General features: G+C 33.6%; 1 protein-coding gene across 1 annotated transcript; it reads right to left on the reverse strand.

The window, feature by feature from the left end:
* Positions 1-2,623: 2,623 nt before the first annotated feature.
* On the reverse strand, positions 2,624-10,233 carry LOC110018080 (arogenate dehydrogenase 2, chloroplastic-like). Its single transcript, XM_020715306.1, has 2 exons — positions 9,197-10,233; positions 2,624-2,943 (listed from the first exon to the last, which is right to left on the reverse strand). The coding sequence occupies exon 1, from the start codon at positions 10,167-10,169 to the stop codon at positions 9,213-9,215; it is 957 nt and encodes a 318-aa protein (XP_020570965.1). The 5' UTR covers positions 10,170-10,233; the 3' UTR covers positions 2,624-2,943; positions 9,197-9,212.
* Positions 10,234-19,231: the final 8,998 nt, after the last annotated feature.

Below are 19,231 nucleotides of genomic sequence, written 5' to 3' on the forward strand. Positions count from 1 at the left end.
ATAAGCTCAAGCAATTCAACATGCGCTAAGGGGACCAAATATCAACTGGTTTTCTGTGATTGCAGTCTGTGCGTCATTTTCACAGCTCAAGAAGGGGACAATGTTGGACCAAAATTTTACAGAAGTACAAAGAATTTAACAAATAGAGATTGTGAATTTTTTTAGTGGGTTGATGAAGTGAGAGATGTACCATAGGAGCGAGCTAACAAGAGAATATATGCATTTGATGATACGGTGAAAAATTATATTAGAGACTTGAAGTTTCTTATGAAGACTTTACTCTTTTCGATTTTGTGATTGTAGCATTGCTTTTATTATTGTTAGTATTGCATCTGTTTTGATTACGTATTTGTATTCAAGAGAACAATTTGTATTGTAGTAGATTTCTATTTTGTAAACAAACTTATTTTTTGGTCAATTTGATCTATCATAATTAATTGTGATTTTATTGCTATTGGAAGGCATAATTTGATTATTTCTTATGATTCGGTTAATGTCCAACTCTATTTAGTTTATAATATTGTTCTGATTGAAAATAATTTGATAACTTGTCAGAGGATTTATTTCACAGGAGGCACTTTCATAACATTGTTTTCCAAACAATTTAAATCGAACTGTGTTTAGATACTTAGAGGCATTACAGTCATTATGTCAACTGACAACACTTTCAAAATTGTGTTTATCAAACAGACAAACTACTTCTGAAACACTAAAGTCTAAACAACAGCTTTTGAAACCAATTTTTCTACAGCTACAGCCGAAACAAACACACCATTTATACGCCCTTTGATTATTTAATTTTAATCCAATCCACCTATCTTGTTTGTTCATATTTTTCTTTCAACGCTTCATGCTTATATATAAACTAAAAGATAGCGCGCGCACACACACACAGATATATATATATATATGTATGTATGTATGTATGTATACATGCATATATATATATATGTATGTATATATAGGTAGTATTTTTCATTTGAGCACTTAATAGGTGATATATGACAAACCACATGTTTATTACTATGATGGTAGATGATAAGAGCTACATTTACTTTTTCATAAAAAAAAAAGGAAAATAAAAATTTCAATAATTGGAACGCATTAAATTTAAAACTATTTACTTACAAATTTGTGTCATTGAACCTCTCATTGGGTGTTTCTTACCCTTCTACTTTTGACCTCTGAAAAGTAATACTCCGGAATTGGAGCCTATCTTAACTAAATTTTTAAATAGCAATCTTGAGAAGTTAACTTGAAAATCTACACAAAAAAAAACATGAAACCCATATTTTTGAGTGACTTCTTAGGAATTGAACTCCCATAGAGTATAATTAACGATGGAGTTTGCCCCTATATGAAACTTATATCCTAAGATAGAATAAATCATTTCTTACCCAAACCGAGTAGGGAAAATATTTGAAAACGTAGACTTTGAATCCTAATATCACTTATTTTACATGTATATATATTGCGGAACAATAATTTATCATTTGAGATGATATATCGTTCACACTATTTTATTGAATCCTAAAACTAAAAATTTCATCTCATGCATGGTCTATATCAACTATTCTATGTGCATAGCCTTATTTTATCTCCAAGCCTACATTATTTGATCATTGTAATTTAGTTAACCATGTAACAACAAATAGATAAGTATTCATAACTTTGCAACCTTATTTTTAGTTATAAAGAAGAGTAAAATTTTACAACTACAAATGCATAATAAATTATTTCAATGGGCTATACCTCATGATTTTCTCTTTTTAGACGTTCTACATAAAAAATTATGTTCGACTATTCTCACTTTTATATGTTTGTGTGCAGGATATTACTACTTTACAAAGACTTAATTTTCTTTCCTTTTCATTGAAATTTGTTTTGTATGTAACAATTTGATGTCATTTACGAAAAAAATATTCTAGAATAAGGGCCTCTTTAGGACCTCTTTGTGTCTGCTTTTCTTTTTAGACCACTGCCACAATACTGTTTGAAGATCTGATTTCTTGTTGTTTTATAAAAAATATTTTGTGATAGAAAATTATTTTTTTAACATGAGTTGTTAAGATGTAAAGGTTGTCATAAAGCTGCGGTCTGATCTTTTGAAAATAAAATAAAATTATAATATATTTTGTGATAGAAAATTATTTTTTTTAACATGAGTTGTTAAAATGTAAAGACTGTCATAAAGCTGTGGTCTGATCTTTTGAAAATAAAATAAAATTATAATAACTACTACATCTTTTTGAAAAACAGTTTCTTCTACAGCAGTTTCTTCAAACAGCTTTAACAGCCCAAACAAACCACATCTTTTTGAAAAACAGTTTCTTCAAACAGCTTTAACAGCCCAAACAAACCCCAAGAGAGAATTCATACTGCAATCTTGAATGGGCATATCAATTAACACATTAACCTAACAGTGTTAACATTTTCATAGAAAAAAAAATTAAAATATTCTTATTTTTAATAAATAACAAATCTTAATTTTTTAATTATTTAAAAAAAAAACAAAAAAAAGGCACATCAAGACAATTTGAATCAACCAATGTAGCAAAACATTGTGGAACCAAATCAAAACCCACAGAGAGACATGCCAAAAACAAATGCAACTCCTTGTGAAGCAAATCAAATGGTGACATAAACATGTTTACTTTGTTCTCTACAAAATATGTAGCAGGCTGGATATAGAGTACTCAACTATATAAGCCTTTATTTATTTTAATAAATTTAGCTTTATTTTAAGAAAATGTCTCCTTCAAAGGGGAAAAAAAATAAGCCAGATTCTGAAAAGAACTCACTGTACTTCCTCCTTATCCCATATGCATCTTCCAGCTTCACTTCCTGTAATCCATCCAAAAGTTTGGGCTTCACAAAGCTGCCATGAGTCCAGAACTAACACTTCTTCTGCAATTGCCCCTCCAGAAACTGAACTATCCTTCCCTACTACACCAGTTGACATTAGACAGTAAAGCAGGAAAGGAGTAAAAAATTCATGGGCATTTACATATATACCGCGCGCAATTCTTTATTTATTTACAATTTTAACATCCTAGTACTTCGTCTCGCATCAAAAATACCACAATTTTAAATTGAAGTTACACATACAGCTTTTCATGTACAAGTAAGATGGGCATGGGCATGTCTGTAAGAATTACTATTTAGATGGTAGATAAATAAATACATGAGAATTCATTGGTATGTATGTAAATCTTCCTCTTTTAATAAATGTTCATTCTGGAGAGAAGCCAGAACAGAGCAAAACTCTAGGAAAAAATTTGCGTACGATAGACGTAGGCAGCGCTGCGTACGATTTCTCGGTATAACGGGGTTATATCCGCGGTATAACCCCTTGTAAACTCCCACCCCCTTTGCTTAATGAGAAATAAACAAAATTTGCTATTTTAGATCCACGAACATAAAGGCCTTCTCTAGCAATAATAATTATAAATTTCATGAATAAATAGTGCTGATGTTTTATAATAAAAATAAGGGATAATTACATAAAAACCACCCAAAACATTGATACCTACAAATTAAACATCCAGGTGCTTTTTTGCACTACCGAACCTATGTATTTCCGTGTGCCACGATCAAACTATTGAGAATTTTGTTAATCGAGTGAGAATTTGAAAAATGGATGAAAGAGGGTGGTGGATTTATAAATAGCAAGTTTCGGGTGGTCTGCAATAGAATCTCAATCAATGTAAACTGATCAAAGCTGAAAGCGCTACGCATAAAAACCATCGGAAGTTTCACACCCAAATATTGCACATCAAGTCAAAAAGAAAAGCGTATCCAAGCATAAGTTTAACTCATGAAGCAAAGAATATAACGTGCAATGCCAACATTGATAGCCTTTTTCATGATTATAGACCTTTCTGCATGAAACTCATACCCATTTTATAAAAAAAACAATACATTGTGTTCTTTTAATAAAGTTTATGAAAATCAGAATCTAGTGAATAACATCATTAGGTGCTTGTTTTCCACATGAAAGTGATCCAAAGATCATGATCTTTACTAAGGTCAAAGATTTTACATTTACCACCAAATACCCACCAAAATAATTCATATCACATAAAAAATACAAACATTTTAAATTTTAAAAAGTGAAATGCACTTTTGATGCATAGGTAAGATGGCATGTATGTGAAAGTCGAAGTTTAGGTATTAGATATGTTAAACATAAGATTTGAGTGGAAAGTATGTACATCTTCCAGCAAAATTCGCGGGCACATTCATGAGATTAAGAACTTGACGAGCATACTTGATATAAATAACAGTGAGGCTATACTGATATTTCAAATTTGTTTGATATTCAACTTGAAAGAAAAGCTAAAAGTACAACAACAACAACACCATAATCCCACTAAGGGGGGTCGGCTACATGAATCCTTTTCCTCTATTGCGACCTATTTAGTGTCATATTTTCATTTAATTCTAATAAATTAAGATCATTTTTATACAATAAGCCCCAGTCTTCCTAGGTCTTACATCTGTCTTTCTTAACATAAGTCGAATATACTCTCCTAATCAGATCATCGGATGATAAAATATCAGTAAATAAGAAAAGCTACAAGTAAATAAGAATATTGTTGAGAAAGAAATCCAGTCGCAGTAGGTAAAGTTCATTTGTCTAAGACCAAAGAATAAGTCCACGGAAATCATAGAACCAACCATGAAAGAGAATTAAGTTTATTAAGAATAAATAAAGTCAATTTATCAGTCATTCATACAGCACCAGTTCATAACAACTAGAGCAAGATCAGTGCTTGCGCTTTAGAAACACGCCAGAAATTAATTGTGGTAATCTAAACTATCAAAACAAGCATTTTTCTTCTAAGGAGCTTCATATATTCAAAACCAACAAGCTCTAATCTGCGTAAAAGGAATTCTTGAAAAGAATTTATTTAAAATACAATTACCACATGAAATGGCAGTAATGCACCAACAACCCCGCCAAAGATTACCGCCATCACAAGAACATTAAAGCCATGTTATAAAGGCTCAGCAAAGATTTCAACAACTTTCGAAGAGGTGGATGTAGAGAAGATAGGATGGTCTACTTGCGAAAGAATGACTACTCATTAATGGGCGAGCTGCTAAATTTTATGCATTCACGAAGGAGGCGAACCAGCCAAAGTTGGAAAAAGGACGAACAAATGAGTGGTAAAGCGAGACAAGTGCAAGCAAAAATGGGATTAGGGGCCGAAGAAGGGATACCGAAGCGGAAAATCATGCAATCGCCTCTTTTAAAACTATTTTGGACATTTTCAATTGTAAAACAGTGGAATACAGTGAGGAAGCGGTAGAGAATTTGCGATCTGAAATAGCCAAGAAATGCCGTTCCGGTTGAAGCAACATTAAAAAAAGTTGCTATATCAAACAAAGGAGAAGCATTTTGTCAGCATTATCTGCAATGGAAAGAAGACAATAAGCATTCTCAAACGAGCCCTTAGCCTAATGCCTGCACAAGGAGATAGCAACTCCTAAAACTTTAAGTTCCATTTTTATCGAGAAGTTTAATCTTGAAATTATAATTACACACTCAAAGTAAAATTTTAATCAGCTAATAAATATTTTTGCACAAGCTTCAGGCCATTAATTCTAAAAGATAACCTAGGATGCAGCCACTAAAAAGGCTGAACTAATTTTATCAATTCTACAAAAGAAATTTCTGATAAAGAAAACAACTGCAAAAATCATCCAAGAAACAGAAGTAACAAAACTCCCTCATAAAGCCTCAATTGCAGAAGTTGCCACTCATCGATCAACAACGAGAACAACAAGCCTTTTATCCCACTATGGGATCGGCTACATGAATCATTTTTCTCTATTGTCTCCTATTGAGTGTCATATTTTCCTTTAATTAAAATAAGCTAAGATTATTTTTCATACAACATGCCCACGTCGGTTTCCCTTTATCTTTCTTAGCATAAGTCAAATCTAAAACATCTACTCTCCTAACCAGGTCGTTAGATGATCGACTCTTAATGTCACTAAACCATCTAAGGCGGCTCTCTAAAATCTTGTCAACCACTGGAGCTACTCCAACCCTTTCACAAATAAATTTGCTTCACATTTTGTTTCATAGTGTAAAACCACCCATTCACCTGAGCATTCTCATGTCAACAACATTTAACTTAATTTTATGCTTCTCTTTCACAGGCCAAAACACTGCGCCATAAAGCATTGCAGATTTCACCACAATTTTATAAAATTTTTAAGTTTTAAGTGGTATATCACACAATGAGCCCGATGTATTCCTCCACTTCAACCATCCAACTTGAATTTTACTAATAGCATCCCCATCTATACTACCATCACTTTGAACAATAGTCCTGAGATATCTAAAACGTTCACTCATTTTTAATGACTTGATCACCCATTATTACAAGCCAACCACTATATCAACTATTTCTATTCTATGTATTCGGGTTTATATCTACTCAAACGGAAGTCTGCAAACTCTAAGTTGACTTTCATAATAAAATTTTTCCTGAACTCTCTTTAGTCTTATCCACAAGAAGGATATCATCAGCAAAAAACGACACTGAGGCACATACTCTTGTAAATGTCCACTAAAAGCATCCATAATTAAAGCAAAAAAGATAAGGACTTAAAAGAAGATCTCTGATGTAATCCAGCTAAAATAGAAAATTATTTGGTCAATCATCCTTGTGTTCGAACACAAGTCACAGCTCTAATATAGACATCTTTAATAACTTGAATATAAGCAATATCAACACCGATCAAAGAATAACAAAAAAAATTAAGGAATCATAGAAGTCTAACAGAAGGATATAAATGAAAGCTACATATGTTGATCTTAGCTATAATTCCTTTCATGGGAATCGACCACAAAATGGGAATATCCTCTAGCCCCTATGAATAAGAGATCAGCAAAGGGGAATCCATCAGTTCACTTAAAAAGATTTACATACAAACCACTCAAATCTTATGTATTTATATATCTAACACACAAACTTCAAATTTCACATATATGTCGTTTTACCTATGCATGAAAAGGTGTATTTCACTTTCTATAAGTCAAAAAAGAGATTTTTTTTTATGTGATAACAGATTTTCGGTGCTATAAATGTAAAAAAGTAAAGTTTAAGTGTTAGATAGATAAATGCATAAGAATTGGGTGGCATGTATCATGTATGTAAATGCCCCAAAAAAATTACATACTTAACGTACTGCATTTAATCAAATGTTTGAACATTTATATAAGTGATTGAATATACTGAGTTATCCAATCAGGAAGCACAAGCAAACATTCTTTATTATAATTAATTTCTATGTTTAGACATTTAATTTGATAACTGATAGCAATCTGCTTCAAAGGACTCCTAAATTCATTAGATAGCATAATTATGCAACGACGCAAGTTAGAAGAAATCACAAACCTATTGGGACTCCTATGGATTTCAGTAAAAAATTACAATCAGTAAGAGAAGATATATCAGTTAAAAAAGGTAGATATCAAAGATTGGTTGACAAGTTTATTTACCTGTCACACACCAAACCTAATATTGCTTACTATATCGGCATAATGATTCATGAACAATCCAAATGAAAAATATATAGAGATTGCTTACGGAATATTGAGGTTTCTTAAGAAGAATCCTGACAGAGAGTTATTATTCAAGAAATCTGACAATATAAATGTAGAGGATTATACTGATTCTAGTTGGGCAGGAGAACTCACAGACAGAATATCCACCCCTAAGCATTGTTCCTATGTCTTGGTAAATCTTATCACATAGAGGAGCAAGAAGAAAGCAGTGGTCTCTAAAAGCAGTCCAAAATCTAAGTATCGAGGACTTGCTTTGATAATTTGTGAAGGAATGTGAACTAAAAGGGTACTAAATGAGTTGGGATACTCCACATTCAATCCCATATATATATTTGGTGACAGTCAAGCCATCATTAGTATTGTAAAGAATCTTGTGCATCATGACAGGACCAAGCACATTGAGATTAATAGACATTTCATTTCTAAGATAGTCAATGGAGGCATTATTCACTTAATCTACATTTTGACTCATCGTCAAGTTTTTGAAGTCTTCACGAAATCTCTACCTCATGACAGCTTCATTGATTTGAATACCGAGCTGGTTATTTACAACATCTATGACCCAGCTTAAGAGGAAGTGTAGAAATTTGTGTTTCCTAATTTAGATTTATTCTTTTCTTTTTTCTTTCCTATTATGTTGTATTTCTTTCCTTGTGGTTGATATATCTTTGGCAAGGTGTAATTATAAGAATTATGTTTTGCCCTACATTTTATCCATTATATGAGGAGAGTTATTGTAATTTTTTTATTAAGGAATAAGAGAATATTTTCTCTCATCCTTCAAGATGTGTCCCAAACATGACAACCTAGAAGCCCAAGCATGACTTGGGATGCATCTACATTTATACTAATGAATCAAATAAAACTTCCAAAAGAATGCTAATAAACTGAAAATTGGATACCCTTGAGACTTGAAAAAGTGGTCATGTTCAAAATCTAAAATCCACTAAAATAAGTTAGCAAAGAATAATACTTGGTTCCATTCTAGACGAACAAGGTCTGCCCTGTGCCAGTGCTTACCTAACTGATTGCCTTACTAATTATCCACGTTAAGACGAGCAGCCTGTAACAACCGATTCATAAACTCATACTCATTGTAGCAAATGTTAATCACATACAGCGTGTATGCACTTCTAGAGAGAGAATTTAAAATTTACAAGCTTAAAAGGAGAACAGCAACCTAATTCTTTTGCCACCATATGATACACAAGTAGAGGCCTATGTTGAATAGAAATAATTAAAAGAAAAAGGGTGATATGTAGAGATAAAAGCCCAAATCATAAGTTACAGAGCTGAAAGATTGATAGAATATTGAATTGAAATTGCTACAAACCAACATAGAATAATAATAATAATAATAATAATAATAATAATAATAATAATAATAATAATAATAATAATTGACAGAGATATTATTTCCGTTTACAAAGATAAAAGCTCATGCAAAAAGCCAAAGAGAACTCTTATTAATTTTAAAAATAAAAAATAGCATGCCTATAACTTCAAAAAGTTCTTTACTTCACAAACACAACAAAACCGAGAACCCAAAAAAAAAAAGAATTTCTAGAAATTATTATGAATCGATCAGGAACCTATGGAACCAGTAAATACCAGAAACTCTTGTCCATCAATTCTCTGAATTTTCAAAGAGCTGCTTCCTCAAAACATCATGCAATTTCCCAAAAAGTTCCTTTTTCAAAGAATCAAAAGCCAAATCCAGTCTTTCCAGCAGATCAGTAGAGTTCTTATTGTACATAAATAGCCCATTGTATAAATCGAAGCTATCGTTGCTAGTGTTCTGCACCAGCTTCAGCAGCGCCTCATACCCTTTGGTATCAATCGGGGTCGACTTCAGATCAAGTCTAGACAGCAAGCGCCCCACAGTATGTGTCAAAAACTGAGTCTCGGCAGCATTGGCATCATGATCGACACAAGACATCTCCACCATCCTGCAGCCCTCCCGCTCAAAAATATCAAGAAAGCTCTTGCACCGCTCAGCACGTTCATCGCAGTCCCCAATGCGTACCTTCTCAAAAACCAGAGGGAGGCCAGCCCAACCATCCTTGCCGCTCTCGGGGCCGAACATGGGGTGGGTGCAGAGGATGTCAAAATGAGGTGGGAGGTGCTTCAAAAAGAGGCTTTTCGGGAACTCCTTAACGGAGAGTACTTCAGTAAAGAGGGTGTTACGGCGGAGGCGTTGGATGGGAAGGGAATGGAGAACGGGAGCGGTGGAGAGGATGGAGGTGGAGAAGAGGACTACGTCTGGATGCTGCTCGCAGAGGTCATTGGGATCGGAGAAAAAAGAGGCGCCGAGAGACGCTGCGGCGGCAGAGTAGTCGGTGCGGGAATGAGCGAGAAGGCTGTGGCCCTGCCGGGCGAAGGTCTGAGCGAGGAACTGTCCGAAGTTGCCGAAACCAATAATGGCGATCTTGAGGCGTCCGCGCTGATCCAGGCGATCTGAGGCCCGGGCTTCCAGGTCGAAAAGCTGAGCGGCGTCCAGTGCACGGATCTCCGGATAATGGCGGCGCAGGCGACCTCCGATGGGGGCGGCAGCTAGGGCGGAGCCGAGGGTGTTGATGAGCATTGCCTAAAGGGCTGTTTGGTAGCCGGTTTTAAGCGGGAGAGGGCGTCGGATGTAGGCCAGGGCAGATGTGGGGAAGAGGGAGATAGATTTTGTGGGTTTTTATTTATTTATTTTTTTGTTTAAATTAATTTAATTAATTTAATTAATTTTATTGATTAATGACTAATGAATAATAATTAGTTTATATATTATCGAATTAATTATGATGAGATAAAATTAGATCTTATTATTTAATTGTTAGTTAATGAATAAAGATGTGTTTAAAATATTCAATTATTTAATAATATTTTATGTAATTCTTAATTTATATGATCAATGGTTAACTAATATCAATGGTTTAGATGTGTTTTCATATTCTTTTATGGATTTCTTATCTTCCTTTTTGTTTGTTCATTGAATGCTCACATGGGGAAACCACTTCTTCTAGACTTCTCCATGATATAATATTCACTTCAGAAGATAAGACAAGAGAGTGGTTTTGTTTCCACATTTCTTTATGGTTTGAAGTTAAGGAGTGGGACGTGTTTGTGAGAAACATGTCATATGATTTCCTCGTGTATTCTTGTATTTCTTCCTCTTTGATTAATCTTAGTGTAGGATGCCGTTCTAAAGTTTTTTTTAATCTTAGTGAAGGAGGAGATTGATCGAGTTGGAGGTTTTGGATGTGGTTTCCTCTTTATTTTTAGTCAGGCATAGCTCCGAGCTCATGGATTCTTATTATTTGTGGCTAATTTCAAGAAAGGAGAACTTTTTAAGATTTCTTTAAGAGATTTTGTTGTTTAATGCACTTATTTTTTGAAGCCATTTGTATTTCTATTTTCTAATGATACCCAACTTTTTTCTTAAAGTTTTTTAAGAGATTTTTGATTTAATGGACTTACTTATATGATTTTTTACATATATGATTTGTTCTGAAGTAAATTCGAAGGTTTTATTTATGTGGTTGATGGATATATGGAGGCATTGGTCATAAATTCAATGAATTTTGAAACTTGTGTTTTGTTTTTAAATTGCAGCATTATAACGGCTACTAGCTGTTGGATTTTGAAAGGTTTCAAAAACTTTGCAGATGTGAATTTAGATGAAAAAGCTTTGTGTGGAAAATTTGAGCTTCAGTCTATAAATCTTTGAGTGGCATTTTGAGAGGCTGGCAATGCACCGATTTCCTTATGAATTTAAGTGGTGTGTATGTAAATTTTTTAGTGGTATGTATGTAAATCTTTGGATGTTATTAGTCTAAGATTTGATAACTGGGTGGTATAGATGCAATCACATTTCTGATGTGCAATTTGGTGACTTTGGATGTGATGATCAAAAGTGGTTTGTTTATGTTAGAATAATCCCACCTTGTTGCGCCTCATTTTAATTCACAAGAAGCCAAGCATTTTCTTAAATGAAAGTATTAATAATTGGGATTCTAACTTGAATACAGCTTCCACCTATGATTCAAGAATCAAATCAACTTGTTATTTCCATTCATTGATGCACATGTTAGTTGGTTCATCCGGCTTGATGCCAACTTCCAGTTTCAGAAGGCAAAATCGATCAAGTACAGCTTGACAAAACCTAGAAAGGTTCTGAACATAGTACTTGTTGCTGACGTGCAGTTATTTGAAAGTGCCATGGCTAAGCAAGGCCATCCTAAGTTGGATGCAAAGGCTGGTGATATGACATTTTAATTTCTGAGAGCTTCTTAGCATGTAATATTTGTTCCAGAAGTAATCTTGAGAAGGTTCATCACCCTTAGTTCTGGAAGTTCAATCCAAACTCTCGTCTATAGATTAACATGGTTTTATGTTCCAGGACAAAATTTTAGAAGGCATATGAGATAGTAGATAATACACTACCTAGAGATTTTGCCCTTATTTTTTTAAGGACTTTAAAATCTAGGGTTCGAGGTTTCTGATAGGCGCGAGCCCTTATGGTTAATTACCTCCTCCCAATAACGGGAGAACACTTTTGATTAAGGCTGGTCATTAGGCATTAAGTATTCAGACTTAGCATATAATAACAACAAATTTGAAATCTTAAATTATAAAAATTATTACCACCGCAAGCTTAAAGCGAATGGTGGAGGAATGATGACGAACCGATCAAGATCTCATTGTTCCATCACCCCGGGTTTTCATGGTCCCAAGCCTACTAAGTCAGCGGAGATAGTCAACCCAAACTAATCGAAGGATCCTTGTCAGCAGTCATTAGTTGTTTCATTCAAAAGGAACTTGTAGACATAAGGTGAATATTTGTCTAAGGGGACTAATCTAAATCTACCTTAACTTATATAGGATTTTCTGCCCTGTCAAATCTATCATATGATTCAACACTCAAAATGTAGACTGTTCTTGAGGAACATATGGGCTACAGTCGTGACCGTAATATAATGATGTCATTTGATGGAAAATCATCCCGTAGAAGGCTATGATCATAACCATTTATTTGTGTGACATTTGATAGCAAAACCATGAGGACAGATGACTCGGGCCAAGTCCTTACCGGCGTAAGATTCATTATGAATATGAATTTAGTAGTATAATTGATATGATAGTGGTTCTTTGTGAGCTCAAATCAGTACTAAATTTATCCGTCTTGACAAACTGTTGTGGAGGGTAGATGAATTTTTCTTGGTATAAGCTTTCATTTAAAAATAAATTTTTTATGATTCAAAATATTTTAATTTTATAAATGAACCCCTCCAATTGAAATTTAAGATCGACACGGCCATCCTCGGGGAATGAACTTCTTAAATCTTGTCGACTTTGTCCCACTTACAGAGGATCAGATTCAATAATTGAAATAATTGAATTTGAAATAGACTTCGAGACATAATTTTAAAATAGACCTCTCCGATTGAGATTCGCTATCAACACGTTCACCATCGGGGATTAAGGTCTTTGAACCTCATCGACTGTCCCACTTACAAAGGATCAGGTTTAGTAATTGAAATAATTGGATTAAAATAAACTTTGAAGAATAATTTTAAATTAGACCCCTCTAGTTGTAATCTTCTGTCAGCTCGGTCATCATTAGGGATGCTGTAACTTACATTAAAAGCATCAGTCTTGTCAACTCCAGTCCTAGTAAGAAGAAGGTTCGTCTTGTCGACTTCATTCCTTGTATGAAGGAGGATCGGATTGAATAAAGTGGGGGATCAATCTTGTCAAATTTAGTCCGTGTAGGGAATCAGATTGGCTAACGCATGGGACTTACGACCTTGTCTTATAGGCAAGGCGGCCTAGTTGAGAACGTATGCATTTACATATATTTGAATCTAACGTTTTAAAAAATTAGATTTCTACAAAGCTTTGATACGTGTGCATGTTTCCCAGGGTAAATTGTATCTTTGCTTAAGCATGCAGCAAACCCGCGCAACATTCTCACATGCTTAAATTTAGTAAATCTGGACAAGCGACAGAGAACATGCGCATGTTTAATTTTATTGAATTGATTTGACTTTTAATTAGTGTAACACGTATTTTGAGGTATATTTGATTTGAGTTTAAATATTGTTTTAACCCACACAACATTCTTGAACCTTGTTTTTTAGTAATTAGCATGTTAGTATGAGCACATGCGGTATATTATATTTGTTGAGTTGTGATATTACAAAATTATGCACATATTTAAGTGTAGATTAGTTTGATCTTAAGCATTTATTTAACTCTTCTGACATTCCCGTACCTAGTTTTTGAGCGATTAAAATGTTGGTCGGAGCAGATGTTTTAAATATTAATTTTAACTGACTTTTAGGTGATTTTATTATTATCTACACAAGGATATCATCATTAAAATGTGTGCAAGTATTTTCACTTTAGCTTTTAATTTTGCCTTGTGTCCGCTTGTATATTTGAGGTTGCGGATCTTGTGGTGAGCAAATGATTTAGTGTGTATATCACAAGTTTAGTCAAGCTCGTTGACAAGTCATCGAGTCGCTCGTAAATTTGGTGTAGGAACTTTATAATTGAACTAATTAGTTTGCTGCAGGTTTCATTCGAGCTCATTGACAAGTCGTCGAGTCCCCTAAGCATGCATGATTTGGTCTTAAGCCTTTTAGTAAGATGTCTTTTGTCCACTTGTATAGTTGGATTGTGGATCCGGTGACGATTAAGGTGAATAAAGACTTTGATTTTTTATTATACATCTGTCCCATACTTAGCTCCCAATTGAATGTTCAAGTGGAACCCCCACAGGTTTCATTCGAGCTCGTTAACGAGTCGTCGAGCCCCCTGTGAGTCGTGCAAGTCCTACTTATATTTAATCTCTTCTTTTAAGATGATTTAAATAATCATTTCAATCTTTAATATGTGGCTTAGGAACTTTCATTTAATTGCATTTTTGTTAAAATAAGTTTAATTGAGCTACTCTTTTATAACCGGTGCTCCGAAGAAAATTTGACTTTATTTCAGCAACCTCCCAACGCCGTCCCTGTTTAGGATGCTGCTTCGGGAAACAGGGGTCTTCCTACCACTTAAAAAAACATGCATAGTCAGTGTTTTTCGACATTGCAAAAATAATAACACACACACACACAGAGTCATTCTTGTCGCATCAATTCGTCACGGGCTGGTTTTTGACCCACCACGCTTAAAAAAACATACATGTGTCTTGAGACAACTACAAGAAGAGAAATCACATATCATAGCAAAAAAAACTTTCTTCATATCAACAAGTGGCTGTTTATGATAAGGCAACATCTATCTCATGCATGTCAATTCATTTAGTCATTTCTTCTTCTATTTGATGAATTGTGAAAACATACTAATAAGCTTTGAAGTAAGAGCAACACCATTCCACCCAAAACTCTTAACCAAGCACTCAACATTTTATCTTTGGACCCAGCCATGCACCTTTCTGCTTCCACTTCCTATGTGTGATCTCTGCAACCATTTCATTTATGTTTCTCTGCATTCCGAATGATCCAACCATGGTGCAAACAATGCATGTGTCTGGTTAGAGACGACAGCTGTCTCAGTGGAGATCAGGCGTATCGCTGCCTTTAGCTCTTTTTTTTATGTAAGTTTGTTTATTATTTGCAAATGAGGTGGAGCATCTTGATTGTGTGCAAACAATACATGTGTCTGGTTAGAGACGGCAGCTGTCTCAGTGGAGATCAGGCGTATGGCTGCCTTTAGCTCTTTTTTTTATGTAAGTTTTTTTATTATTTGCAAATGAGGTGGAGCATCTTGATTGGCTGGAGTGGGCGGCTGAGCATGGGTATTGAGAAGTGTTTGACAGTTTATGCTCATATATGAATTTATTATTTTATTTTTAATTTAAATCTCAATTTGCATGTTACAAATTCTTCTATAAAATTCCAACAATATGGGTGTCATTTTTAGTTGAGTTTGATGTTTCAGTCGTGCTCGCACAGTCTGTTTGCAATAAGAGATCATTTTGGCGATTTCAGCAACGAACAAAGCGATTTAGACTCAAATTGTCACGTTGCTTTCGCTGCCTCTCGATTTTGTCATGTTTGTTCTTTTAAATCATAAAAGACTCCTCTTAGTCAATTTTAATATTTTGAATGCAACTAAGGGTTCGTTTTGCAAGTGGACATTATTTGAGATCAATTTCAAGCATGCTCAACGCACTCCAAAATGATCACGCAATGTCGCACTCTTCGATTGCTGCTCTCATCATGTCCGATCTACACATTTTGTGGAGTATATTTGAGAGTCAACGATCACCGCATTCTTTATGAAGGTGAATGATTTCTATGTAAACCGTTGAGTTGTATACAAATGTCAAAAGTAAAGTATTAGTTTTAAATATGCAAATGACATCATTGAATGTTAAGCTTATTAATTTGTGTTGTCATGACAGAGCTTTCCATGCACAACACAACTCATATCACACACACACACACACACAAAGCTGTAAGCTCATGAGAGGTCAATATCCAATGAAGACGTTATAAATGATTTATCCAAGTTGTTAATGGAGCGAAATAAAACCCGACAATGTTCAATAACACTTGCCATCTCAGTATTTTTCGTGGTATATTCTTCAATACAATAGCACAATCACGTTTATCCTTTGCTTGATTAGGATATCAAAAATAACAAACTTTACTAGCTTGACGTACCAGAAAAGTCATATTTTACATATCTTCTGTTCATTTTAACTTCAGAATATCTTACAGGTCGAGTGTCTGTGTTCCTTGATTAAGAATAAGATCAAATCACATATAGCTGAACATGTTGACATTTCGTTCAACATAGCCCAAATATTGCAATTGGATTACTTCATTTAGTATGTCGTCATAGCTAATCCTGTTATTTATGTGTATGTTTCCTCTAACACAAGCACCATAATTATAAGTGTACTTTCTTTCACACCACGAGCTAGTGTGAAATTTGTAATCATTTACTTCAAATATTTGTCATGTCTGAACACTATAATTAGATCCCAAGCAAGATCTAACAAGTCTTGGTCTATGATTTCGATACTTCTATCATGAACCTAGTAGAAATTCCAAAGCATACTAGTTTTTTTTTATAGAGTGCAATTAGATGACACATTGATGAATTGAAAAGTTACTTCAATGTACATGTGATTTGAACCATTTTGGAAATTCTTCTTTCGACTTTTTGCGAGTCATTCCCTTTGTTCAAGCTCTCAGTAAAAAACCTGAGAATATCCTTGTGAATTGTATGCCTAAGTTAATTGTTAGAGCACTATAGATAATAACTAAGAAAATTTTTTTATTAAGTTAAATCTTAATGCATGAATGGTTACACTTCATCGCAATTCAATTGAACATACAATGTATCTGCTCGAAGTTCTCTATCGTTGAGGTAGTGCGTACCATGCCTACCTAATGGTTCAACTTATATATGAAATATGGATAATTCTTGTTGCAAAGGCATCTCAACGACACCTTAATGTGTATGTTTCATTTGATTGAAGTAATAAGAACAAAAATTAATTTTCTCCTATAATAAATATGCCTTGCATATCGATCCCTCTAGGTGTGCTTTATTCTTAACAATATTTTTTATGTTATTCAGAAATCTGCACAGTTGAATGATTTAAAAAAAGATATTAGTTCACTCTAAAATAAGAGACATACCTCTTAAAGGGATAGATCCACCTGTAATGCACTGGACCCCCCAATATAGCCTCATAAGGCATACGTATAGGCAGATGTTTCATTGAGTCAAACAAATTAGGAGGAGATATCCATTCAAGCTTGCAAAGAATTAACAAAATACTCACATCAAGACTTTTCAAAGAATTAACATTCAAAGTTCCTACGCACAACTCCCTGAAGAATGTCATGATTTCGATCAATGATGGATCAAGTATCGGATTTGACGGAACATTACATGCAATAAGTAATAAGCACTGCATGAAAATATGTTAATCATGGCTCTTCATACCAAATATTTTCTCCATTCTCATATCAACACAACGACTTATGTTAGAAATACAACCAATTGAAAACTTCAGAGAATGCAACCACTCAAATTTAGTTTTTCATTGATGCAATGTGAGACAATATATAGCTTTGGGCTTTGCCATTTTAACTTCATTTGTCTCGTGCACTTCTAACCCTCTCCTCTTGCAATACTCCCTCAAATCCAATCTTGCTTTGATGTTGTCTTGTTTTTCCATTAATATTCAGTATACTATTAAATATATTATCAAAAAAATTCTCCTCAATATGTCCAATAAGATTATGTCCAATAAGATTGGGCCTCTAATATGAAAGATTCCAAAAAATGCTCTGCTTCATCAAGTTATGTGTAAAACCAAACTCTAGAAGATGACTCGAGACTAGTTCCAGTCTCTCGATGATCTTTGACACTTCAATGATCATCTGCAATATATCACTATCACTTACCTTTAGGGGTGGACTTGATCTTCAACTCTCTTTCTGAAAAATGCATCTTTATTCCTCCGAAATGGGTCATCACATGCTAAGAATCTTTGATGACAATCAAATCAAAAATTTTCATAAATATAATACATAAATATAATACATAAATATATTAATTGTAAAGTATCTAATAATAAAAAAGCACAAGCCAAAAACTAACTAGATTTTATATGTATGTAAAATATCAAAGAAGCAAAACAACCATGAAACTAAAAAATACCAATTTGAAGTTCTGAAGAAAAAAAAGTAAAGAGACTACATGAACTAGCTTGAATATATGTTAGAGTGTGTTATGGATTGAAACTATGTCTAAGTATGAATTTATAATTTTTTTTTTTTGAGAGCTTTCTAATAAGCTTACTAGATAATAGTGTATAAATAAGGTTCAAATAATATTTGAACAGGATTTTAACATAGTTCAACCATTTTTATTCTCTTAAATATGATTCAAACTTGTTTTGAACATAGAACTTTAAAAGTTATTCAACATAAATTAGTTTCAAAGTTCGCTCAAACCTAATTCAGTTTGAGCTCAGATCTTATTTGAATCATGTCAAGTATAGATAAAACTTCATATACAAGTTGGATTTAATAGAACTATGGAGTTTGAAGCTTTGTAGGGCTTCTTAGAATTAACAAACCAATGTAATAAAAGACGTGCACTTCTACATTGCTCCAACTCTTCAACATGTTTGATTATACCAACTTCTTAAGTCATAAGTTTGATGAATATTATTCCAAATTGTGATGAATTCACCAAATTTCTATCTCTAACTTATTTAATTTGAATTCACAAATTATCTTCCTTATATATCATTGTAACATACTCTTCATATCATCTTTGCTCTCAAGTATTTAACCAACTATATATACATTGAAAAAAAAAAACTTAAACATGAGATTATTATAATCATTAAATTAGAGGCACTTTAAGCTAATGATCATAATGAGATAAGAATTACTTTTTTTGTTCTCCGACTTATAGAATGTAGCTTTTAACCTTAGGATACATAAGCAATTATTAGACTTACTCTTTTATCAATTCAACTACATCACATAATATGTTTATTACTAAACTCTTTAGTGAAGCATTCATAAAACTATTATTTTCTTCATCATGTATGAGTTAAGCCACCTTCATTTGCTCATAAATTAACTTATGTAGTATCATTAGTAGTAATTG

Source organism: Phalaenopsis equestris, unplaced genomic scaffold, assembly GCF_001263595.1.
Source record: "Phalaenopsis equestris unplaced genomic scaffold, ASM126359v1 Scaffold000002, whole genome shotgun sequence".
Classification (NCBI taxonomy): domain Eukaryota; kingdom Viridiplantae; phylum Streptophyta; class Magnoliopsida; order Asparagales; family Orchidaceae; genus Phalaenopsis; species Phalaenopsis equestris.

Bases quoted from the DNA above. Each gene is read 5' to 3' on its own strand.
- LOC110018080 (XM_020715306.1), bottom strand. From the start codon at position 10,169: ATGCTCATCAACACCCTCGGCTCCGCCCTAGCTGCCGCCCCCATCGGA.